General features: G+C 41.8%; 1 protein-coding gene across 4 annotated transcripts in view; it reads left to right on the top strand.

Moving 5' to 3' along the window:
• The window catches only part of klhl13 (kelch-like family member 13), a 35674-nt gene extending 15401 nt beyond the window's left edge, over positions 1 to 20273 (top strand). For all 4 annotated transcript variants that reach the window (XM_079355349.1, XM_079355351.1, XM_079355350.1 and 1 more), the window contains 6 exons: positions 6391 to 6532; positions 7853 to 7985; positions 8950 to 9146; positions 10157 to 10952; positions 13669 to 13782; positions 19178 to 20273. In XM_079355349.1, the coding sequence (XP_079211475.1) occupies positions 6391 to 6532; positions 7853 to 7985; positions 8950 to 9146; positions 10157 to 10952; positions 13669 to 13782; positions 19178 to 19665 (1870 nt within the window). In that variant the 3' untranslated portion in view covers positions 19666 to 20273. The remainder of the gene's footprint in view (positions 1 to 6390; positions 6533 to 7852; positions 7986 to 8949; positions 9147 to 10156; positions 10953 to 13668; positions 13783 to 19177) is intronic.
• The last annotated feature ends 6022 nt before the right edge of the window (positions 20274 to 26295 follow it).

Below are 26295 nucleotides of genomic sequence, written 5' to 3' on the forward strand. Positions count from 1 at the left end.
GTAGCTTTAAGCTACTCGAAAATGCAGTGGAACTTTTAGTTGCCTATGTTTGCACAAAACAAGTCCGGGATAAAATGCTACACACTCTTTATTTTGAATTTGTAGCATTTTTGATGTAGATCATTTTGTCTGTCTTGAGAATAAGCTTTTGTTGGACGCAGGGACCAGGGCTGGACATGTGACATGACCCAGTTTTGATCATAGGCTGTATGTATTAACGTGGACGCAGTCTGAGTGTTGATGTCACCCTTTGGTTTCTGAAGGGATGTTTTGTCAGCCCATCAATGACGGCTGCCATATCGGAAGTGCTGACTCTGTCGGACTCTAAGGTCAGCTTCACAACAGGCAAAGAGCAGGAGTTGAGGCGGGCCTTAATCCCCCAGAACAGTGTATTCAGATAAAGATAAACTCATCAGACCAACATGGTTTGTTTAACCAGGCTGTAAACACACTACATTTATGTTATCAAAAGGGACATTTTAATGGGCTGTATCTGGGGCCTCAGAGCCATCATTAAATGGACATTTGAGAGACGGCCGTATGTTGCAGCTCCACATTGGCTTCATTTTTGTTCGTTTTATCTTCGTAATTTGTAACTATCTTGTTGAATAAGAAGAGCCACGTGTGAGGGGTGGACTTTAATAAACGATAAACGTATCCTTCAATCGACATGGCTGTAAACTTATTTTGCAGTGAAAGTGTCACTACAGAAATTCGTAGCTTTTTAGCTCCGGAAACCGTGACACAGGTTCTTTTTTAGATGTTCAGAGCCTGAAGAAGATGAGATTATTCAAGTTTCTATCAATGCACGGCTAAGCATGACGAAGCAGCAAAGCTATATAGTCATTATTAATCTTTTAAGACCCTTCCACTGTCATCGGAGGGAAAAAGCCAAGTTGACTTCAGCTTCCTCAACTGTCACTGGCGGAAGGATGTTTTTAAGCTTCGCACTGACATGAAGAGACTGTTTAAAAACTGCCACGCTCGTTTCTTTTATCTTTAATGCTTCTCTTTTTCAAGCCTCCAACTTCCTCCTCTGCCTCTTACGATGTCCTTCAAACCATTTATTATATCCTTCTTAGAAAAACTAGATGAAATACAAACCAATAAGACTGAGTACTGATCTAAAGTGGCCTTTATTCTTGATCTAAATGAACCGTTTAAACCTGTGGAGATGTAAAGATTTACAGTGAGAGATCTTTTCATTGTGGTGTTGAGTAAATGATGCATCATGTTGGTTGTGCTTTTTTAAATTCCGATACCGATATTGCAGCCTTGATTATTGGCTGATATCGATCTGATACAATATCAGCAGGAATCAAACATACTTTTTTTGACTTATTTTGTGGTGCTGAATGTTAGAAAAGGCTTCAAACAGAAAACAAAAGTCAGTAACAGTGAGTGCGAGAAAAACTGACCCCTTTATAATTAACCAATCTGTTACATACATTTAAACCTTCAACATATCTCCAGTATTCTACAATTGAATAAGATAAATTAAAAAAAATAAAATAAAAACAAATGATACTTTTAAAGTCTGTTAAATCGTCTGCCTATCAGTCTGATAAAATCAGATATTCATTTTCTGGCTGATATCGGACTGATATCAATATCAGATCAGGACATTCCTATTTGCAATATATGCACACACTTTTTTTCTTTTCTTGTCTGTTATCTTCTGACCTTAATTTCTTTCTTGGTAAGAAAATAATGCTTCGACTGCCATGATAACACAACCAGCCACCTCTGCTCTACAGCTGCTGACACTCAACAAATTAATACGATTCATTTTTCAGTCTACACATTTGAAATTTGACACCTTTTTTTTTTTTTTAATCGATTTTGGGTTTTTTGGGTTTTTTTTTTAACTGCCTCACGATGAATCTTTACATCCCTACTGTGGACTGTGATGTTGATTGCAACTGGTGTATGTAATGGAAAACAGATGAATGTCTTTTAATATTCCCAATTTAAAGTTGTAAACACAATAACTGTATACTGTTGGAGGAAAACGTATCGTATCTCGGAGAGAAAGGGAACTGTTATATAACGCTGAGTAACCAGTCGAACATTCAAACACAGTATAAAGATGAAACAGGAGGATAATGAATGAGTACTCGGAACAAAAACAACCATAACGATCTGATGACTGGCATTATTTTCGACAGGATAAAAGTTGGTGAGATTTCCCTCTGAAGTTCCCCGACAGATGTTTGCATCAGTCAGAGCTGAGCCACACTAATGCTTTAGACACAATTATCTTCAAACATGATGCCATGGGGGCAGACGGAGATGTAGTCTCTCTGCTGCCAAACTTGTATGTGGGATGCTGTAGCTGTTGTCTTCTTTGTTTCATCCCGGCAGCCACCAACACTCCTTTGTGGTTTGGACAACCCACTCTCTCCTCGCTGCCTGTCCGACTTACCACCTGATGGGGTAAATGTACCAGTACATTGCCTGTGCTCTGTGTCAGTGTTATTTGTGACCGCTGTTTAAGCCCTGCCAGTTTCTCAGCATCCCGTGGTGGTGTTCACAAATTTCCCGGTAGATGTGGTCCATGTCCATTCCCTTGTAAAATATACCTTGCATCAATTCCTTCCTCATCGTAGTTTCAGAAATATTTAGAGCATCATTAAGACGTGTATGTAGTAGATGAGCATGTGTAGCCTCGATCATAGTTTTTCCATACCTCTTGTGGTAGCAGAGACATCCATTTGTCTTCATCGCTGTTCCTAGCTTCTCTTCAGTCGTTGTTCAGCATGTTAAACAAATGACAATGCTGACCTTCTCTTAATGTTATTACCTTCATTTACCTGCAGAATATGTTTGGTTTAATACTTAAACTTTGCAAATGAGACTGCAGGTGACTGTTTTTTTCTGCTGAAATCTTCATGTTGCGTCCAGTAACAAAGATGGGAGGTGATTCGATGAGTGTCAGAGGTCTAAAGAGAAGTAAAGCACTCGCCCCATGACGCAGTAATGTTGCTTTTACAAGTGCACAAAACACTGAAAAACATCCTGATATTTTCATGTTGAGCTGCACGTGTGACCGCAAACGCATATTCTTTAATTTTCAGCCGATTTGAGGAGTCGGCAGTAACATCTCTATTATGAATGTGTCAAACTACACGTAGCGTTTATATTAAAGCAGGAGCTGCCATCATAGCGTTCGACTCTGTCGCTCTGACAGTCCCTCCTGAGACGGCCCGTCCTGTCCACAGTCTGAAGATGTCAGGAGCAGCCTGCGTGACATTTCACGGCTCAAGACTAAAGCCAAACTCACATGCGCTGCACTCCTTATCCTCGGTTGCCTCTCAGATCAGACCATGCGGCCAAAGCAATGTTAAAATGATGAATTAACATGCATATGCAAGTGTTTAGACCGAGAACAATCTCAAATACGACGACACTTCTCTCAACTTTGCGTTGAATGTCGTTTAAAATCTTGTTGGGGGCACACTTTAGTGTTGACCTTGTTTTCTTTTTGACCGTCACTGAAGTGAACATGCTGCTGTGCTCACAAGTTTACACACCCTCTGCAGAACTTGTGATTTGTCGGTAAAGTTTCAGAGAATATAAATGATAATACAAAAAACAGTTTACAGATACTGTTTGACAATAAATGGCTTCACCCAATCACTGACCATGAATGAAATAAACATGTTTGTATTATCATTTCCATTCTGTCAGCGTATGTAAACTTGTGAGCACAGCTGTCACTACATTTCATTCACATATGAAAAGCACAGGGCTTCAGCTGCATATGTCAATGAAAGGCTTGTTTGTGTGATGGAGAGTAGTATTAGACTACTGTGTTAATGTTGTTGCCAGCTCGTGTGTCCTCTTTGATCGCTGTTGTTAATCTCATTGCTTAAATGAAAGAGGTCAGCACTTGGGTATAAAGGACGTATAAATCCTGTTGCAGGTTATTGATTTCACCATAAACGTAACCTTGTTCTTAGCCTTCATGACTGAACCCATCAGTCTAACTGTCCTGATGTCACAACACCAGTTTAACATCAAATCTCCTCGAACCATTATCAAATTGAAAACAGATCGAGCTTCCGTTTTCATGTTCAGTCTCATATTTCTAGCAGGATACTTCGGAGCTCTGCCACAATCGTCCCATTAATAACGAGTAGATCCAAAAATCTGTTTTTATGTAGAAATGTTTTAAATGTCCCTTCAAAGCTCCCGTAGGACATTAATCTGTGAGCGATAAATCCCCTCTGCTAACCACATGATCTTCAATGCCTTAGAGTTGCTTCATTATATTAATGGGCCTAAAAACCATCCGTGTCTGAGATGAGACATGAGACAGTCTGCTCGTTACGTACGTTTTAACGATACACATTTACAGCTGAGCTGAGCCACACATTTTATGTCAAAGAATATTTTACTCAACCAGACTAAACTTCATCTAAAACCCACCGGCTTTCAAGTCTGACAGCCACCTTTTTGACCCCGTCCCTTGTCCCCCGTCCCCCGTCCCCCATCCCATTCTAATCAGTCACAATAAGTCTTTCGTTTGAATGTTACCTCACCATTTCGCTTCAAAAAAACAACCCTATATTTTTCTGAACTCAGGTAAAGGATTGGTTGTTTCATCGTCTTTTGTTCAACTAATTACACTCCTCTTTACCTGAGCTGTTATTTTTTCTTTTCCGAGAGGCATCACTTTCAGAGAAGGTACACAGGAGCAAAGCGTGTAAATCAACAATGTTCGCTTTAAAAGAGATAACACCTCAGAGACAGTTATCGTGTTTCACAGCCAATGACTAATGCCTGTCGGATTTCTGTTGATTCACAGACTGTGATTTAGTTTATTTTTTTCCCAAATGAGATCAATTCTCCAGTGTCACGAAATGTACCAATATCCCCAGAGTGTTCCCCGTGGGGGCTCTGAGTCACACTTCTCTCCACGGTCTTTCTCTGTGGAGCGGTTAAGGACTTTGCTTTAGATTTTGAAGTCAGGTTGTCCTCGAGCACAGGAGCGTCACAGGAATCGAACGTCACAGAACAGAAACACTTGGATCGTGTTGAGTCTTTTACAGTCTGAGGACACAGAGCTCTGCTCAACTGTAGAGTCCAAGGTGATTATCAATCAATCACACATTTTTAAAAAGACTTCCGTTCGCTTCAGTCGTTCTAAATGTTTTGTCTCAGATTCAGAGATCAGAAGATTGAATGTTTGTTTTCATACTTTAGTTTCATCCTTGTCAGCCTTTTCTGAAACTTATGATCATTGACCTCCTGAATTTCAGAATGTGTCTTTTGAGGCTCATTTAAATCGGTTACATGATGCACGTTTTCTGGTGGATTATTAAAAAAAAAAAACAGCTCCTATGTGTCCTTCTTGATCTGAAAAGACAGAACTGTCCGTACATTTTTAAACTCCCAGTCCAGTCGTAATTCACTACAAAAGCACTGAGCTTGCATTCATTCCTTTTTGAAGTAACAATCTCAAAAACATCAGTTTAATGGTCTTTAAACCTCGCTGAAGCCCCCTAGAGGCCAACATGTGTATTACACATGCAATACACAATACACATAGTTTGTCTGGTGCAGGACAAAGGGCAATGATTTCATCCAAATTGTTGGCTTGTTGTGATGTGGTTTCCATCCAAGTTCACGGAGCGTGTATTTCTTTACTTTTTAAACATTGATGTTACCTTTTGTCTGTTTATTCAATATGCACTGCTTTTATCCAAACGTTCCTCCTTATTATCTCCCATTCACATACAAACTTATTTATCTATGGCAGAGATCTTCAATGCGGTGCGATGGTCTCTAAGTCCAGAGCAGTTTGGAGCTCACTGTTTTTCAAAAACCAAACATTGAGTGGAAAGTTGAAGATGCGCTCTACTTCCAGAGTCATCGCTGCTCAAATGGGATTTATAAACGAGAACTAAACTGGAGGTTAAAATACCAAGACTGGTTCTGGTGGGTAGATAAAACATGAAGATATTCTGACACCGCTGTCATCGGGATCGACTATCTTCCAAGTCTATGAACAGTCATGTACGACTGCAAGACAGCTGTCCGAGTTATTCAAAGGATGGCTAAAGGATTGAAATGGCTATAAGCTAGTCTTCAGCGTATTGATCCCATTTTTCTGATACCCAATATTACAAGCAGCTCTACGAGTAAGATGTGACGCATCCTTTCCTCGGGATGAATATGATCTTTAAGGTGACACAGAAAATCTAATCCGACCTCGATCTCTGGGTGACGAACAGTTCAGCTAGCACCACCTGACGTCTCCTTCAGTAGAGTCACTTTAAAAACGTATTTGTCCTACTTTCTGTGAGCTGAAATTAGATGGCTGCATGGTGTTTTTTTCTTTCTACCTTTTCGTGAAGTAAAAACTTTTTCCCTTTTTCCTAATAGATCCCTCGTGGAGGACGACGACGCTCACATGAAAGTGGCTCTGGGCTATGGTGATATGGGCATCTCTGCTCACCTTCAGGCATCAAAGACAGGAAACACACGATTTTTCACAAGCAACACACACAGCTCCGTCGTTCTTCAGGTGAGTTCTCGGATAAGTCGTTTTTTTTTTAACCTGGTTTTCTGCACTGCTCCTTTAGAGATCCTGTTAATAATGTAGACATGATAGCTCCATCCCTAAAATAGTGCTGACTGCACACTGGTGAGACTTATTCAGATTCCTTAGCATCACTTTTTAAATGAGATAAAGCTCTATCTAAGTTAATCTATGCCTTCAACAAGACTACAAAATGGGAAATTTGTCCTTATTGGATTTCTCTGTAGTTTTAAAACCCTCAGCACAGCAAAAAAGCTCCTAGCATGTGTTGTAGGACACAAGTTAATAGACTCCATGATATTGGGATAATTAAGTGAAAGCACTTGGGAGATGGTTTCTGTGTAATTTTATATAAAGGGTGGGCACAACAAGGTCATAATGCCACTCCGTTGATCAAAAATAATTGATGTAACCTACCCCCCCTTCAAAAATGTACATGAAGCAGTTTGAGCATGTTTAAAAGTTACGACTCTCGCTCTCTCAGAGAAGCAGGTAGAAGACGATTTCAGTTCACTTCATCATCCTAAACTCGTTGGACCAGATGTCGGCATCCGACTTCAACTCTTTCAAGTTTCTCCTCTTATCGCGTCTCGTCCTTCGTCTTCTTTTCATCGCTGTCCAACATTGTCCTGCTGTCGTCGTCTTTTATCCCGCCGTCAACTTTTTCTTCGGCCGATCGACTTCTGGTCGTGTAACCGTCGTAATGATTGCAATGAAATCACACGAATCAGGGCGATGATATATTGTTGTATTGATATTTTCTCCCACCATAAGTGCTGCCTAAGCTGTTATAGGTAAGGACACGGGCATAAAGGATGGGTTACTTGAATATTCCTTCACATTTAAAAAGTGCGAGATGTGGTCGTCTATGAAGTCAGAAGTCACACCGGTCATCAAGAATGTGGTGCGAGTATACATTGTCGGCATGTGGATAGGATTTCTTTGTTATGAAGCACATGCCTCCAATGCTGCACAAGACCCGACTTTGTTGCTTTGCCAAGACGGGGACAATACACTGTAGCTCTGAGCTCCGAGCATGTAATCCTGTGCCAGTTACATGAAAACCGTCAAGCAAAAGCAGGTTGCAATCAGTCAGATGGCTCAAGCAGACCACAGCTGACAGCTCAAGACTAAACGCTAATCATGATTGATCCTGCTGAAAACATTGAAGTTTGAGATTTTTTTTTTTTTCCCTCCAAGCTGAGACACGGTGTGCCTTGACAGATTTGGAAGTGTTTTATTACTGCAGTGTTCCAGCCAGCTAAGCCTCCTCAGTAATCTCTCACCTTTCTGCTCCTGTCTCAGGGATTTGACCAGCTGAGGATAGAAGGTTTATTATGTGACGTCACGCTGGTAGCTGGGGACGGCGACGAAGCCTTCCCTGTACACCGCGCCATGATGGCCTCCTCCTCCGACTATTTCAAAGCCATGTTCACAGGTGGGTCAACATACCTCACCCCGATGAAGAAAAACAAAAAAAACTAGTGGGTGTGTTGTCATCTTTTGTGTGGGATGTTTTCCCTGTTGCTTTGGCAAACTCAATGAATGCTCTCCAGTATTACTTGTTCCTACATGCATTGAATTACCAGAAGAAATCATGTTGTGTTCATTAACATTTCGATGACATCAGAGTCGCTTTGCCTCCTTTTAAAATGACTCAAATCGACCTCGTGCCCACCACAACTTCTGTGCACTGTAGGGAGAAGTGGAAGCACCTGAACTACTTTATATACAAAGTGTCTGCTGGAGGAGTAGCCTATAAACTGTAAAAACCTTTACTTGATGCAAACCTGTTATTGGACTAAAAAAACACAATTTAAAAGTTTCAAGGTTTCCTGAGAGTGCAGCCTGTTGCAGTGACAAAAAAAACAAAGAAATGCCCGAGGGAAAAACTCCTCCCAGGAGCTTTATGACTCATTCTATATGTTAGTAAACGTTGAAGGGTTATTTATACAGAGAAGTGGAAGTACGTTTGAGTTTGGTATCTTAAGTATATATTGAAGAGGAAGGTCCTGCATTGAAAACAGAAGTGTTAAAAGTAGGTGTGAGGGGACGGTGTACTTAGAGCGAGGGATAGCATTAGTGACAAGAAAGCCGTCTGAGCACAGATGCTGAGCAATGAGATTCCCTCTAAGACCTTCAATCCTTCCTCTAAACACAAGTCCTTTGACACTGCAAACATTTCATTAACATTTACACATTATGGCAAAAAGCATCGAAATTGAACGTTACATTTCATTTGCGGCTAAATTGAATTTGTTCAGCTGTAATCCTCGTTCTACAACTCCTTTAAAACATCAAATAGTCGCAGCTCACCGACCTGTCAGTTAAACGAGATTATGTAGGTGTTGAACCACGTGTGAGCCTCTGCTTTTCTCATCCTCTCCCGTCTCCTGATGCAGGTGGAATGAAAGAACAGGATTTAATGTGCATCAAGCTTCACGGAGTAAACCGAATAGGCCTGAAGAAGATCATCGATTTTATCTACACTGCTAAATTGTCGCTCAACATGGAGAATCTGCAAGACACGCTCGAGGCAGCCAGCTTCTTACAAATCCTGCCTGTGCTGGACTTCTGCAAGGTTTTTCTCATATCTGGGGTAAGAAGGCAGACGCATGGATACACATGAGTGCACAGTATGGAGCTTTCCACCAGTCTGCTACGGCTGTAAAATCACTTGAATGTCTGCTGGAGAAAATAACTGGCTATAAGAATTTTTAAAGTCACTTTTCATAAAAAATGTTTTTTGGTTTTTTTTTTATTCTTAGTCTGCTTTTAAAGGACTTTAGGTTTCATTCAAGAGTCTTAGTTCAAAAAGCAGGCAAGCTTGTTGACTCGGTTTTGTTCAGTCTGATTAGTTGAGAAATGAAAGAAAAGGAGTTGGCCTTCATTCGTTTGTTTTGGATTTTTGTTTAAACCAAAAAACGGATGGCTTTCAATATCTAAAGGGAAGAAAAGCAAGTGTCGGGAGAACGCTTAGTGCACTTAGACAGACGACAGGTGAGCAGTTACTCCAGGTTCAAGAACAGGCTTCTGGTTTAGCAGGGCACGCAAACAATTATTAGTTGGTTTTTGTTTTTTTTCATTTCAAATTTCAGGGATTTGAATTAGTAAATTGATATGTGGGAAAAGTATGAAAGCGATTGATGGACTTTGGTAAGTAAAAAATGCATGATGAGCTTGTTTTTAATTAAACTGCCGAAATGTTAGTAAAACTATTATTTGTTGTAATGAATGGTTTTCAGTAATGATGAACTTAGGCCTCTTTTTTTTCTTCTTTTTTTTTGAAAGAATCCCCACATGGACAACAATTTTTAATTCGATCTTTGCCGCTCTCTAAAATCTCAAAGGTGATACATTTACGGTGAAAAACAAACAGCGCCCTCTCTGCTGCAGTACTTGTGTTCAAAGTGTAGCCTCAACAGCAGGTTGCTTCTGATTGCAGCATCCTTCAGTGCTAAGTCATTGATATTTTGTAATTAAAGTGTCTAAGGAGGCGTTTCTCTATTCAAGTTGGGAAGATGGAGTCTTTTATGTCCTGATGAGTTGTCACTCTTGATTGCAGCTGTCAGAGATTAAGATTTATTTATTTTTTCTTCATCTCCGCAGGTTTCTCTTGACAACTGTGTGGAGGTGGGACGCATCGCTAACACGTATAACCTCACAGAGGTGGACAAATATGTCAACAACTTCATTCTGAAGAACTTCCCCTCGCTGCTGGGCACGGGAGAGTTTGTCAAGCTTCCGTTTGAACGGTTGGCTTTTGTACTGTCAAGCAACAGCTTAAAACACTGCACTGAATTAGACCTGTTTAAGGCTGCGTGCCGCTGGCTACGCTATGAAGACGGCCGTATGGACTTTGCCCCTAAACTCATGAAGAACATCCGCTTCCCCCTCATGAACCCACAGGAGCTCATCAATCATGTGCAGACGGTGGACTTTATGCGCACTGACAACACCTGTGTCAACCTTCTTCTGGAAGCTAGCAACTACCAAATGATGCCCTATATGCAGCCAGTTATGCAGTCGGAACGGACAGCCATCCGCTCAGACAGCGCCCACCTGGTGACGCTGGGCGGTGTCCTGCGCCAGCAGCTCGTCGTGAGCAAAGAGCTGCGTCTCTTTGACGAGAAGGCTCATGAGTGGAAGGCGCTGGCACCCATGGACGCACCCCGCTACCAACACGGCATTGCAGTCATCGGCAACTTCCTGTACGTGGTGGGAGGCCAAAGCAACTACGACACCAAAGGCAAGACGGCAGTGGACACGGTGTTCCGGTACGATCCGCGCTACAACAAGTGGATGCAGGTGGCATGCCTTAACGAAAAACGTACCTTCTTCCACCTGAGCGCACTCAAGGGACACCTCTACGCTGTGGGTGGAAGGAACGCTGCCGGGGAGCTTGGTGAGTTTATTTCTCAGCTTGTTTGTTTTTAACTTTCCGTTTCAGCAGCAACATAAGCTGTTTATTAATATTGTACGAGCGTATACTCTTAAATATGAAGGAGCACTGGAAGAAAGAACAGGCCGTTTAATAAGGCTGCCAGCATGCTGACGCTGGAATTCAAGAGTTGTGCCTACACATCACGTCGCACTCGTAATCTCTGTGTAATTTAATTAAAGGTAGAGAAGCGGTGCATTGTCATGGACACTTTTTACAATCACATGCTTGTCCTTTTGTAAGATTAAATGTTCAATGTCGGGAATCTTTGAGTCTTTGCTCCACTTCTGACGCTGCGTTTCAGGAGAGGTATTTTTTCAGCTGTAAGTAGGTTTCTTTGTCACTTTAGGTTTTTAATTAAGTTGAATACATTACTGATAGCTCCTGAGACATGAACTATACCGTGGTGGAACGGAGGATTTAAAGTGAACATTTCATTCCATTTGTGGGAAGTCTAAACGGGCAGTATGAGATCATCTTCAGTCACAAATCAAAATGTTTTTCTCAACTAATCGTCCATCCATCCCCTGAGAAGATATAAGCTCTACAGTACAGTGAAAGACATTTTTGACTGTTGGAATTAGCTTCCTTGTTGCTGCCGAATAACGAATGTGGAATTTTTTTGCACCCGTAACTGTCGACCACAGAAAGGTGCCACCCAGTACTTAAACTGGGCTCTGTAAAGGCAGCCCACGGAGAGAGGCCACAGTGTGAGCAGTCGCCTCTTCTGGGTTATAATTAGACCAAAGAACACGGCCTCGCTTCGCTGTCTACACACACAACTCCCTTTTTTTTCTGCTTTACGTTCCACTGCCCTTCTCCTGCTGCATGTGGCTAAGCCTCGGCGTTATTCTCAATGTGCCCTGCGTCTGCATTATGTGCGTTTACTCTGGGGACGACACATGGGTGTGGTTTTTATTGTTGCATATGAAACGCAAGGATTATTAAAGAAGAGCTTAACGGCGTCTGTAAGGATATTTACTGGAAGAAGCTTAAATCTTCACTGGAACATGTAGCATTAATTTTGCACATGTACAAAGTCTATTCCCTCTAAAGACCCTGGTTTTCTGTTGTTGTTTTGTTTTGTTTTTTTAACCATCTGATGGGATTGAAAGGCAGGTCCACTTTTTACATTTGATTTTGGTGTTTTTTGGGTTTTTTTTAATGAAAGTGCAAGAAGCAATTTCATATGAACATGTAAACACTATAGGAAGTCTAAACCCTGCCTTGGTCAGTGTGAGTCTTGTTTCTGTTTTGGCTCTCACACATTCCCACAGAATAACATGTTTGGCATTTGTTGAAGACTAAAGAACAGCAGAGGTTAGTATTTTAAAAAATAAAATAAAAGTCTTCCTTCCTACCTTCTTTATAATCTGAGGGTATTTCGGCCAATCACACTACCTTTCCATCCCAGTACGGGGTCCGGTCCCTCGTGTTGCTCGAGGTCACCGAAGGATGCTGAACAGTGATTATTACCAGATGTCAGCAGCTGCAGGCCTGGCCCTGAGAGCATTCAGTGACTTTGTGAACGTAAAGTACAGGAGAGATAGTCGGGCTAATTAGAAACCTTTACCAGAGATCATAAGTTAGAGTACGGCATCATCCTCTAGTTTCTATGGGTAAGTCAAAGACATTATTCAGGAGAGAATGTTTCTATAGATCACTTTTCAATATGGAACAGTCTTCATCCATGCACTGCATTCATGTAAAACAAGCTCCCGTATTTTCAGATTGGCTCAGTGCAGCACTTGTCTTATGATATTTCTTGCACTGAGCCACTGAGAGATTTTCTTCCCCGCTCAAGGTCACTTTGATCAGAGTTGTCGAGCAAACAAAGGAAGGTTTTTTTGGGGGGGTTTTTTACTCATTTTCCCTGCTGAGATTTCCCGAGGCTGGCCCAATGGTGGCTCGCTCTCCTTTGTGGTCGTGAGCTTATTGCTGTATTTAATCTTTTTTTTTTTTTCCAACTCATTGATTAAACCATTTATTTAACCAAAGCCTTTTAGAAAGTGTCCAATCTTATGCTGTGTGTTCGGCTGAGACCACTCGGTGTGTTAAATCACCGTTAATCAGTCCTCCTCCTTCTTTAACATCAGCTCTTTAAGCTCATTTGTTGTGTTTCATGGGGACATCAACATATAAAGTTAAAATTAATATTTTATATACAGAAGAGACTGTCATTATCTGGAACAATAACTTATCCATGGCCCATGATGCTCTGGTAAAACGTACACTTGTGTAACATGATAGCATTCAATGATGAGGCCGATATGCACAAAGCACACGTTCTTGTTGTGCTCTTTAATTAAAACAGTCCTTCATAGATTATATCTAGAAGCTGAACACTGCTCGATGTGTAAGCCTCCATCTCTCCTGTTGGCTCATCTGATGGTCCCAGTCTCACCTATGAATCCCAGCGACCCTTTTCCAGTCTCTCCTAGATTTCTGCAGAAACCCCCTCCGGCGCCTTCAGATAAAGGATCTCACAATCTCCTTATTTCCTGTGCAGTCAGCGCTGGTGGGGTTTTTTGGGATGTGTACTCTGTATTTAAATCCGTGTTTTAGCTCCCACGCTGAGACCCTCCAAGGCCTCATTTGCTGCCGTTTGTCCTCCTTAGTTGCGTCTTGACCTACTTTCAACTAATACGTTCTTCTTCTTCTTTTTTTTCCCCCCTTTAAGCTACCGTGGAGTGCTACAACCCAAGGACAAATGAATGGACATACGTTGCCAAAATGAATGAGCCACATTACGGTCATGCTGGGACGGTGTATGGGGGTTATATGTATATTTCAGGTAAGCTCAAACATTTTGAGTGTAATGTTGTGTGACTGTGAAGTGAGATTAAAACCGGATTTCATGTCTTGCAGCCATTAATGAAATTAATTTCACTGCTCTGTGGTTTCCAATTAGAGTTGTTTTGGTTTTTTTATTCCCGAACATTTCCGTGGCAGCAAACAACTGATAATATCTCACAACGTTTAAAGCCACGACGTCTGTCTGCGCTCACCTCATGTGATACCTTTCCTCAAAAACTCTGCTGCATGTATAATTCATCACTGTGAGTCATAGACACAGAGCCGTGTTTCCTCTTCATGTTCAATGGAAACAATCAAATGAACCAGATTCAGTGTGTGTGCGAGTGTGTCAGCAAACAACGGTGCAAGTCGGGTAACAGTCGCTGCACATGATTCTGTATTAAAATCATTCTGCTTTGAATTTGTGATTCAAAAATAAAGGCAATTAGCACATCCAGGATCCTAACTTGGCACGCTAGTTCGAAGAAAAAAAAAGGTGTTTTACCAATCATATCTCACACACTCAATCCTCCTACTGAACACAGGTGGCGTTAGATCAAGTCTCCAAGAGCTCAGCGCTTCAGGCAGAGGCTTGTTCACTCCGAGGTCTTGCCTTTGGCCAGCAACGACCGGCTCTTCAGTGTCACATCAGTTTTTATTCACTCCATAGGATTGAAAACAAATCCCGCGTTATGGAGATGAGCCCTAGTTTCCCAGTGTGACTAATCCAGAGCAGTTTGAGAGTGGAGGGAGGGGAGCGCAGAGGTAGAAGAGGAAAATTAGGAAAGATGGAGCAAAGTGGAGGAGTGAAGCCTGTGTAGGAGGTGTAACACTGTTAATCCCTCCCTGGCTGTGGGTACGATCGTCAGTCCTACAACATGTGAAAAAAACACATTCATCAACATGAAACATGGAGATCACTGAAGGGGTCAAAGTGAAGTGGTTTTATATCCATACAGAGAAGAAAGGAAAGTAAAGGGGGAGTAAAATGTCCTACTTGAAATACTAAGTCAATATTCCAACGAGAGCTGCAGGATGATCATGAACTATCAGAGAGGTGGTTTGTGGGTATGGGCAATAGATTTCATCTCTATTGCTCAGGTAAATGAATCAGCATTTGCTACATTAACATTTCTGAACGTATGTGCAGGACTTGTAAACAGCAGTAGTATTTAGTTTACCTTAGGCGTACAATGTAAGGGTGAGTAGCATGCACTCACTGATCTCGATTACTGCTCTCAACATGCGTTTAAATGGATAATCCACAGACGTGTCATTACTCCTGCAAAGCTTTAGAAATATTATGTCGTTGCCCACAACACCATACCGAACTTAAAGGTACCTTTTTTTTTTTTCTTTCTTTCTTTCTTTCTTTCAAGGTAAATTTCACAGTAGACAGATAACATTCGGCTGCTTGTCTCTATTGGATCGTGCTGTTTTACACGCAGCAGAGAGCTGCAAGACTTCCATGTGTGCATGCATGTGGAAGAGTCAACAGTGCGTGGAGTCCCTTTTTAATTTGATTTCACTTTAACTAACTGCAACTTTCTGGAAACAGTCCAGCAATGAACAACTCACTTCATACATGATTACGATCGTTGTTTTTATCAACAAACAGCTCAACTTTTTTCCAACGTTGTTTAATTAGTCAGTATTTCCCTTGGCAAGCGGAGGAACTGGGGCATGTTTGGGACCACACGAAGCATATGATTTGGCAGGCCGAATGTTACAGTGGATTGAAGATGAAAGACACATTTTCCCCTTTTTTTGAAATAAATGAACTAAATGATGAATAATGACATTGTCAGGGACTGAGCTAATCTGCGGCTAACCGGCTGTTTTTCAGTCTTTTTGCCCGAGGCGGTACTCTTCAGTACAAAGTATTTAATGCTCACCCTTTTTAATATTCAAATGGGTTCTTTTAGTGTTGATTTCATGTTCCAGTGGTGCAGGGTGACTCTACTACACAATAGACAATAACACAGTGCCATGCTTTGCACCTGCATCAGTTAAACTTCATGTTGGGGGGGGGGGGGGAACACGTGCGTGTTACAGGGTAACGCTGGTCCAGCAGTTTTAGGGAAAAGGTCACGTGAAAGCCGTCTGTACTCGGCTGTAGGGCTTTTAAAGCAGGAGGTAAATGTAAAAGGTACAGGTAACCGAGCGTTACCCGTTTAAAGAATTTAGTTGCACTGAGGCTCTACTGTAGCGCCCGTGGTCTCCGGGTTGGAGTCTCGCTGTGCAAGGTGACCCATGCTGAAGTGCAGTTCTGTGTCCGTCTGTCACAGCAGATCAGGTCACTTTCTCCAGCTGCGGTGCTGCGCTGTCTGAAGACATTCTGTCAGCTGGCTGAACCTGACAAATCCACTCAGCCCACAGACCGTCACAGCTCAAGTGGTGTGGCAGAGTTCAGACACGAGTACTGAACCAGCACGGAGCCACTCTGCTTCTGTTCTTACATGAGAGATTCATATATCTGTGTCGATGCTGCAGACTCTGAATCTCTGATCGTTTTATTACTTCTTTACTGACTCATCTACAACAAGGACACTGAGCCATCGCTGAGTAATTTACACAGAGGTGTCAGGACTGCAGACAGTCTCATAGTCTACAATTGCTCATTTTTGTAAATTATTTTGTAATCATTTCTTGTTATTATAAATTTTTTTAGGCTAGCATTAAGGTAACATTTGGGAGTATTTCAGATGCATATGGGACATTTCACATCAATTAAAAAAACTTGTTTTGGCTCTTTGTTGAACAAACTGTATATTTGAGACCACGTTCAGAAACTCCATTTTTAGAGGGAGTTCCCCAAGGTTCAATCTTAGGACCTATTTTATTTGTTTTTATTATCAATAGCCTGTGTGAGAATGTGTTGAAATGTCTAATTTAATAAGCTGATGAGACCATTTATTATTTTTCTACATCTGTTGCACAAGCTTTGAGTTTCTGTCTGCTGTAAGCGTCTCGTCTGAGGGAACTAAAGTTGGTCCTAAACAACAATAAAGCAAAGCTCATGTTTTCTCATTCAAGTGAAGCTCCTGCTAATGTCCCATTAATTTTAAAGAAATCAGAACTGTCTTTTAAAGCAGGTTAGCCTTAAAGCGAGCGTTGCATTATAGAAATACATCCTGCTTTGTTTCGGACGCAGGAGACCGTCACATGTACAAATATAGCACATTACAAAAACATAAAACCTTTTTTCTTCAGCCTTTCTCCTTTTGTCGGATTATGGAGATGGGCTGTATATTAGTGTCTCGATGTATCATTGTGCACTCATCACTGTGATCTGATTGGCCGTCCTTGAAGGTACGCAGGGATATAGTCTCTATAGTCTGGCTGAGTCTTATTTCTAAAGCTCGTCATGGTTTAGTATCCAAAGAAGCCAAAGCCACTATGCGTTGCCTTCCTGTCTGTTTCTCGTGTCTGCAATGAGCTCGGGAAAAAGAGCGTTTAGTTCTGCTGCCCCCTCAGCAGGGAACTTTCTCCAAAAGGACTTGAAACTGGTAAATCTCATTTCACTTTAAGCCTTATGCTCAATTTCTAAAAGATAAAAAACACAAATCCTTTGGACAGCGATTTTAGTTTTTGAATTGTAATCTGTAATCCAGACTCGCACGTTGCGTTTGTTGCCTTTAACTTATTGTTTGTGAACTGTTTCTTAATCATGCTGCAGGTCACCACCACTTGTGGTCCATCCAATCACCTGGGAGAGATTTAAAATTCAAGGTTTAAATTAAGGATATTGGCCTGAGTAAAACTGTCCTTGGCATGCAATGTGTTTCATCCTGATGTCATTTAAATGTGCTGCTGGGCTGTAAGAGTCTCATCTATTACAAAAAGAAGTAGAGAATGATTTGTAAGACCTGATAGTGTCAGAACTAAATGTCATAAAGATGTAAGATTACTTTTTATGGTTCATTATGTGTTCTAGTCGGAAGAGAACTGAGTGTATCTCGCCTGAACAGGACTACGAATAAAAAGAAACTTTTTTTCTTTCTTTTTTTTAACTTTATCTTAAAAGTGAAATGAGGCCATCTACTTCCACATACAGTAGCTTACTGTGCAGTATAGATCCATATGTTCCCACTCATCCTACACAAAAATGGATCAGTCCACCCAATGCCACCTTCAGTGAACATCATGTACCATCTGTTTTTAAGTGAAGACTGCCTTCATCCTTATCGGGTATTTTTGGATAACACTGAGCCCCTTTTTTTGTTCTATTCTTCATCATCTCTTTGCATCCCACTTTGTCACTGCCTCTGGACTTTACAGTTGTGTCATATTTACAGGACTCAACAGTCAAATGTTGTATCTGATAATACAAACAATAAGGCCGTCGCTCTTGTGCTTTCTATGAAAAGGTAAAAAGCTGACTCTGAGATTGGCTCAGATTAGCAAAAACTTGTCTCTCTGATGACTCTGATGAGACGTGAGGACTACGGGGTTCTGATCACACATTATTGTATGAGGGAAGGCCAAAGCCCTTGAACTGGATCAGAGTAGAGGCAGGGCCTCTTGAGAGGAATTATGAGGACCTGACGCATTGTTCCCCTGTCTGGATTTTTACAGCGGGCTCGCCCCATGAACTTCATGGATTTAAAAAAAAAAAAGGGAGGGGGGGGGGGAGTTGGGGTATCACAGGATTTGATCAGTTAAGGAGGTCACAGATCTGATTCATGGCAGCTGAATAAAGAGCTTAGACAATAAACAATAAAGCGCGCACACGATCACCGGGCAGCAGCAGAGGAGGGATTCTGCCTCTATTCGCCATGCTCTGCAAGTCTTTGCATTTGCTCCTAGTCACTCTGCCTGCGGGGGGGAGGGGTGGGCTGGCTCCCACCCAAATGCATGCTGGGATTGTGTTTCTCTTTATTTTAAGCCTTCCCTGTAGACATGTCCTGTTTTTTTTTTTTTGTTTTTTTTTTTCCTCCCCACTTTCCCTCAGCTTTTTGTGTCCCGGCATCTACAGTGTGATGTAGCGCGTTTTGTAACGGTTCACCTTTTCATGCTTTGAGTGCTCATCACCAGATCTTTTCTTCACACTAGAAAAGATGCTGGATGTCACTTTGTATACGCACTTCACTCGGTTGTTGAGGTAAAGTTAAGAGTTGACTCGTAGAGATGGGCGAGCGGGGAGATTTTCATTTTAAGCACTTATCCTGATTCTTGTTTTGTTTTGTTTTTTTCTTCACAAAGCTACTGAGACAAATGTGACAATTTCCTGTGTTACAGACAGTCCTGCACATGGCCTACATACTGGGAATGTAGGTTGGTGTGGTCCAATGAGTCACCGATCTGTCTGACTGATGTCTGTAAAGCTGTTTTCTTCACCAAAATGATCTCGGACGCAGCTAATTTATGCTCTTTTTCTGTCTTGGCTACAGGGGGAATCACTCATGACACTTTTCAGAAGGAGCTGATGTGCTTCGACCCTGATGCGGATAAATGGACTCAAAAAGCACCCATGACAACGGTGCGTGGCCTCCACTGCATGTGCACAGTGGGCGACCGTCTCTACGTCATCGGTGGAAATCACTTCCGGGGTACCAGCGACTACGACGACGTGCTGAGCTGCGAGTACTACTCCCCTGCCCTCGACTTATGGACACCTATCGCTGCCATGCTACGAGGCCAGAGTGACGTGGGCGTGGCCGTGTTTGAAAATAAGATCTACGTGGTGGGCGGTTACTCGTGGAACAATCGCTGCATGGTGGAAATAGTACAGAAGTACGACCCGGAGAAAGACGAATGGCACAAAGTGTTTGACTTACCCGAGTCGCTGGGCGGGATCCGAGCCTGCACACTCACAGTTTTCCCCCCTGAGGATATTTCGGGCTCACCCTCCAGAGAGTCGCCCCTCTCAGCACCTTGATGAGTAAAGGGGGGGGAGCTGCATTCTGCTCACACCCCCGTAACCTGTCGCCAACCTACCCTCCCAGAACAAACACTCCTTATAGACATTGTTTGCACTTCCTCCTCGGACTAAATCTGTACTGCACCCCGAAGTCCCCCAAGCCCCCCCTCCCTTGAAGCTGTGCAGTACCCACTCCCTAAGTGATTACACCTACGTACCGATACGGTTTGGCAACCTAATTACATGTTAATGTTGCATACTCGGTATATATTTTGGCAGGAAATACCTTGACTTGAAAAGTGACTTTGCAAATCAACTTTTCTACCTGATGTCTACAGAGTTTTCTTATGTCTCGTTTCTTTAGGCGTTCTACCTTGAAATGTTCACTCCCACACTGACTCTATCTCTTCTAGTCTATGCCAGGTTAGATGCAGGTGACTCCACAGAGAGCAGATGCGTAGGGACGGATGAGCTCCAAAACACTGCTGGTTTTTAACTCAGGGGTTGGCCAAGGCCCCATCCAAGTCTCTCTCTTACAGTTTCACTTTTTTTTTTTCCTGCTATTGCTATGAAACTGTTAACAAAATGGTGTTTTCTAAATTTAATAAACATGATTTTGAAAGTAAGGAACAATATTGTTGTCATTTTAGGGCTGCGCATTCAATCACAATTTCATCGTTTATGCATTAATGAATCAGAATGATTTTCTGTAGGCAAACAAAGCTGTCCTGCTTGGTATGCAAATGGAGGCCTGAGTATATTGGTCATGTCTTCATACCATTTTGATGCATTCAGATGAAGCCCAAGCTATCTATTAGCTACCTTTAGATTAATTGGGGTCAGTTTAATGCAACATTTAATTTTGGACTGGACGGTGTCGGTCTGCTGTGCATTTTAAAAAGGCTCTGTGTGGTCAATGTTGGTGATTTGAGGTAAGCTCTGTGATTCTGGTGAGAGATGTGGAGCTTCAGTCGGCTCAGTGAAGCTGCGTCGACCTTCTGGCCTTATTAAAAAAAAAAAAAAAAAAAAAAAAAAGCCTTTCAAAATAAAGTTCTCATCGTAACCAGTAACATAAGGTGCTTTTTAATCTCTACGGTTAGTGGGTAAATGTCGGCGTCCTGCCATCCTCCGAACTCATGTCATCTCAGAGAACTTTTTCAAAGCTGTACTTGCCTTCCAGTGATGTAAACATTATGCAGCTGACCATTATCAACGTCCACGCCGTCTCCTCTCGGCACCAGGACAGACGGTGATATCGCCCACAATCTGCCCACCTGCACCGACACCATTAAAGCCTTAATAGCAGCATATGGTGTCCGAGACGGCTGCCTCATGCCGAACAAAAGGTTTGTGTAACCATCAGGTGAGTTTGATCCGCAGCTTTAAATCCTCATTATATTCTCATTATATCCCCTTAATGAGATTCTGCAGCGGCGCCTGTGATTTCAGATTGTAATGCCTGCTGCTGTGTTGTTCATGGTAACAACAGTTCAGCTGTCGTGCTTCTACTTGAACAGGGTTTTTTATTTTATTTTATTTTTTTTAATAAAATGTCTCGGGCTGCCTCAGACCTGGACATTTCATTTTGGTGCCAGTGAATGAAATACTTTCAGCCGTGTGCGACCATCCCCTCGTCTCGTCCAAACTATCATTCTGTGTTGTTTTTGTTGTTGTTGTTGTTGTCCTGTCCTCATTTATGCTGAGGGCTGTTATTTTTAGTTTGTGATGCATTTATCACAGTCTAAAGAACTCGATTTTAATACTTTTTTTTTTCTGTAGTGTTTTGGAGGATGGGGGTTTCAAAAGCTCTTTTTTTGCAGCAGCTTATTGTTAAGTCCTTCTGATGGAACCATTTGCATTATTCGTCTAAATTTAGGAGAGGCCAATTTGTAATCCTTTAATAGACAGAGGGAGAATGAAAAGAGGAGTCCAAACGTAACGGACCCTCCTGTGGCAAAGACATACATGATAGAATATTTCACTTACAATCAATAACACAGCTTACCATCGATCCTCTACATCACCTGGATCTGAGGTTTTTACAGTCAAAGGAGGAGATATCCATCCTGTAGATAAAAGCGTTAAATACAAATCAATGAGTTCGGCTCCTATGCCAACCTAACTGACAGGTTAAGGTAGATCCTCATGACTTTTGTTGGAGAATTTAATTGAACTTGCCCCACAGGATAAATCATGTCCCTTTTACATGTGCGCTCTTTAAAATATCCAGAAATGAAAGTTGCCCATTCACCTCTTCACAGCAGGAGTTATTCCTTCAGAGGTTGGTGCAGGTGGGCCATGATGGCAGTTTTTGACTTTATATGATTGTTTTGTGAAATTGAACATATTGATTTTTTTTTTGGTCATTTTTGCAGTTTGGTGCATGTGTGAAAACGGCTTTAAAAACGTACAATATGTGTTAAGTGGCTAATGTTAGCATGCATGTCATGCTGAATTAAGATTTTTAACATGGTGAAAAATATTCCTGTGAAACATCGAGATGCTCCCATTATCAATGTGAGCTTGTCGGCATTTGGCTTAAAGAACCAATGTGTTTAATTACAGCCTCACACAGCTGCTAGAACAGCTGCAGACTGTCAGACTTGTTATGTTATATGAGTCGCATCAATGTATTGAAACATCTTGTTTTATCCTGCTTTAGCACCGTCTCTCAGCTCATTTTCCCCCAAAAAAATATTTCTTCATTTTTAACATCACTTCTATCGTAAATGAAATTACGCCTCAGTCTGAGCGTTGTTGCAACAATCAAATCTAAGAGAGTGGAGTCTCATTTTTTTAAAATGATAGTCTGCTGTTCTCAGACCTGTTATAAAACACTGGACTGATTTTTACTGTGATTTGAAAGAGGGCATTCAGGAACATTCACTGACACTTAAATACTCTTTATGGGATTTTTTTCTTTAAAGGGCAGATTTGAGATTGAACACATGAAAATAACCCTGACCCATAGCATTTGCACTATCTCTGTGTCAATGCAGGACATGATGTCCCAGATCCTGTAATTCCTGCTTCATGGTTGTGTTGTGTCTTTAAGTGAGCCAGTGTCAATATTACATGATGCAGGGCTTTGTGTATCCTGAAGACCGAGGGCTTGGATTTTTAATGAACAATGTGTCCTCAGTGCTAAAGCAGGGAGAACTGGAGCAAGAAATTACATGCGTTCACCCCTCCTCCTCCTCTTCCTCCTCCTCCTCCCCTCCGCTCCACTACCTGTGTTTCTCTGTGTATTTCATCACCACTGGAGGTACATTCGCTTGATTCATGAAGCAGATAAAAGAGGTGCGTGTGGATTACAGCCCTGACTCCTGACACATGAACGCAGCGCACTTTTGTGTCTCCAGACGGCTCCTCCTCTCATCTCATCCCTGCCAGAAAATGACCCAGATTCTCGGGGCTGCTGGATGTGTTTACATACACAGCACACTGGTGACATTGTCAGTCAGAAGCATCGCTCTCAGCAGCTCTAACTGTAACTAAAGCGCCAATCCACCTCCCATCATGATGAAATGCTCTGCAGAACCACACATCCCCGCTGTGCTCCAACTGCATGCCTGATGGTGTTAATGGCTATTGATCCTCCTGGCTGGCAGACGGCCAACATATCCTGATGCTACTCCTGCTACATGTTTTTATTTTCACGCTGAATCACAAGCTGCTCCTCTGTTATTAGGCTCCACAAAGGTTTCTGGTGTCGGAAAAGGTTTATGTCTCAGTCCTCTGAATCTGAATCTCCGTCATGAATATTCAGAAAAGGTCAAGTCCTTGCGCTCCGCTCGCGCTCCCTCTCCCTTGTGACTGTGTCCTGGATAATCTGTCCCTGATTCCTCTCTTGTTCCTGTGCTTGTTCCTGCCCCATCTGTACAGATTTTTTTTTAAACAGAGATGGGAGGGGTGATTTGGGTTTGTTTTGTTCATAATCGGGCCATGAGTCGAGCCTCAGTTTTAATTCTAAAGTCATGGCATCTCATATCTTAATGAATGGCCTCATTATTTTCCACATTAAATCTCTGAAAGTTGTATTAAACAGAAAACGCAACATGACCCACCTGAACTTAACACAAGACAGTTTAACCACCAATCAATTATTACCAAAGTAAACTCCAGTACACTTTATAACTTGCAAAACAAGTTATACAGTGTGCTGTACAGTGTGTTTATCAGGCAAACAGTTTGTTAAAATGTGCGGGACATCTGAAATAGGAAGTGGCTACAAGCCTTCAGCTAATCATCATTATGACATCCGCTCAGATTCAACAAATTAACAAAGAAAAGCACAGAAATGTAAAAGTCAACTTCAGTAATTTTACATAAACCCTTTTCACACATGCACACGTGCTCCTGACAAAGTGGAAAAAAAATGCTGAAGAAATCAATGTACAAAGTTTGAAATGTATTCAAGATGGCTGAAAAGACAAACAATTTAATGGCATTTTTTTTACCTTTATATCAATTCTACATGTAATCGATGTATCAAGCGGCAGAACACGGTATGAAGCAGCTCCATTACGTTCACAAAGATCCCACCAGTGTCTCACCGCTTTTATGATATCAAAGTCTTCAAATCCTCCTGAATCTTAACAATTTTGTTCCCACATGGGGTGACGTGTGAGAGGACAAACATTCAGCTGCTTGTTTTCACACAACCAGCTCAGTCTGAAAATCTCTAGATTTTTTAGGAGTGCAGTGCATGTGTGAAAGGGGCTAAACAGAGCAGGTCTATGCTAATAGCTACATTGTTTTCAGATAAACTGCAGACAAATGTACTGCTGTGCTCGATCTTAGCGACAGTGAAAAGAAAGAACTTCCTTTGAACAGAGTTATTGATGGATAGCCCTTTGCCAAAAACCAGGATCAGGATCAGGATATGTCATGATACTCTTTTTGCATATTAAACTGAAAAGCTCCTTGTCAGAGTCTTGTTGTCGTTGTGGTGATGCTGATGAGTTCGCCAACTTCCTCTCTGTGTAGTTTTCTCCATCTTTCTCGTGTGAGTTTTCTCCTGCACTTCAAATGAGATTGGAGACTCTGTGATAGACTGACAGCTTGTCCAAAGTGTCTCTCTATCTTCAACCCAATGCATGCTGGGATATGCTTCAATGCTTTCTTCACTAGGAAAAAAAAAAACGGATAAAAAAGAAGCAGGTGAGGAATATAAATGGGGCCTCGGGGAGGTACAGACAGAGCAATGCAGCTTGCACACTCTGGGATTTAAACAGTGAGATTCTCCACTGAGGCCACTGAGAACATGTTATTTTATAAAGTGCATTAACAGCCGCTGACTTCTGATCTGCTGAGAGGAGTGAGGTTGTGTAACAGTGCAGCAGCTCAGGGGAAACTACTTAACCTCACAGGGTTAAATACAGCTCTGGCTGCATGTCCCTCCAGGTTTCCTCAAGTCTTACAGATTCAGCTCAAACACCTGCAAACTTCAGAAACACACGTTTAGAGAGTAGAGGAAGCACACAAGGATTTAACATATGACAAAGACACGCTGATCATATCCAGTGAGGAAGTGCTAACTAAGGGGAAAAACAATTTGATGAAATCACGATGGAAACACACATCACTGTTATACAACAACTTCCTGTGACATGTCCTATTTGAAGGATTATTATGATGTGCAGCTGCTGTTACATGGATCAATATCAAGACTCCCCCCCCCCCCCCCCCCCCCCCCCCGAGGTGTTTTAAAAAAACAACACTCGTATTATTTCAAAGAATTTAATTTTAGACATTTTTGAGGAAAGCAATTAATTTGTTTGCACAATGATTGGTGTTTAAGTGCTTTGATCACGAAAACGAGGATAAATTATGCGAGGAAAAAGTTAATGCAAAAATAATATGATCAGTAGCTTCTGAATGGCAACTGTAATCAATCACTGTTTGCAAAGCGGCAATTCATTTCAATATCTCGAGGCGCTTTTACAAAAGGTCATATGGGATAATACAGTATGCAGGAAGGATTTCTCCTTTGTATTCCTGACACTTTTTTTGTTGTTTACACTTCCTTTGCTGCTGAGGTGGAGGTCGGAGCAGGCCGTGCATGAATGAGGACGCCGGTGGTAACATTGTAGGTCAACTCTCAAACTCTTTATCTTTTATTATATTATTCATTTAAAGGCCCCACTATGTAGAAGAGTTGAAAATCATCCAAAGCTTTAACACACTCAGTGCCATAATTTTCAGGCTCTATATTTGAACGGTGTTTAAATTCTATAGACCCTATGAAATGATATTTATTCACTGAAATGTTATCGCGTGTGCGTGTGTGTGTGTGCGTGTGTGTGTGTGTGTGTGTGTGTGTGTGTGTGTGTGTGTGTGGGGCTGGGATGCCAAAGTGATTGATAACTCTCCTCTCCCAGCTCAGTTTCAACCTCCTCATCTCTGTCCTGTATAATGCCAGGTTGCCATGGTTACCATTGCTCTTCATACAAGGAAATGGAAAAGGGAGGAGAGAAAAAAAAAAAAGGAAAGATTTTCTCGTCCCTCGTCTCTTTTTTTATGAATCGCTCTTGAGGAGCTCTCCTGGGGAGTTTAGAGGAGGGCGCTGACCTGCCTGTCGAGCACTGGATGCCAGTAATTTGGTAAAAAAAAGAAATTGTGGCAGAAAGCAAACATTTATCTGCT

Source organism: Symphodus melops (genome assembly GCF_947650265.1).
Source record: "Symphodus melops genome assembly, chromosome: 11".
In the NCBI taxonomy this organism is placed as follows: domain Eukaryota; kingdom Metazoa; phylum Chordata; class Actinopteri; order Labriformes; family Labridae; genus Symphodus; species Symphodus melops.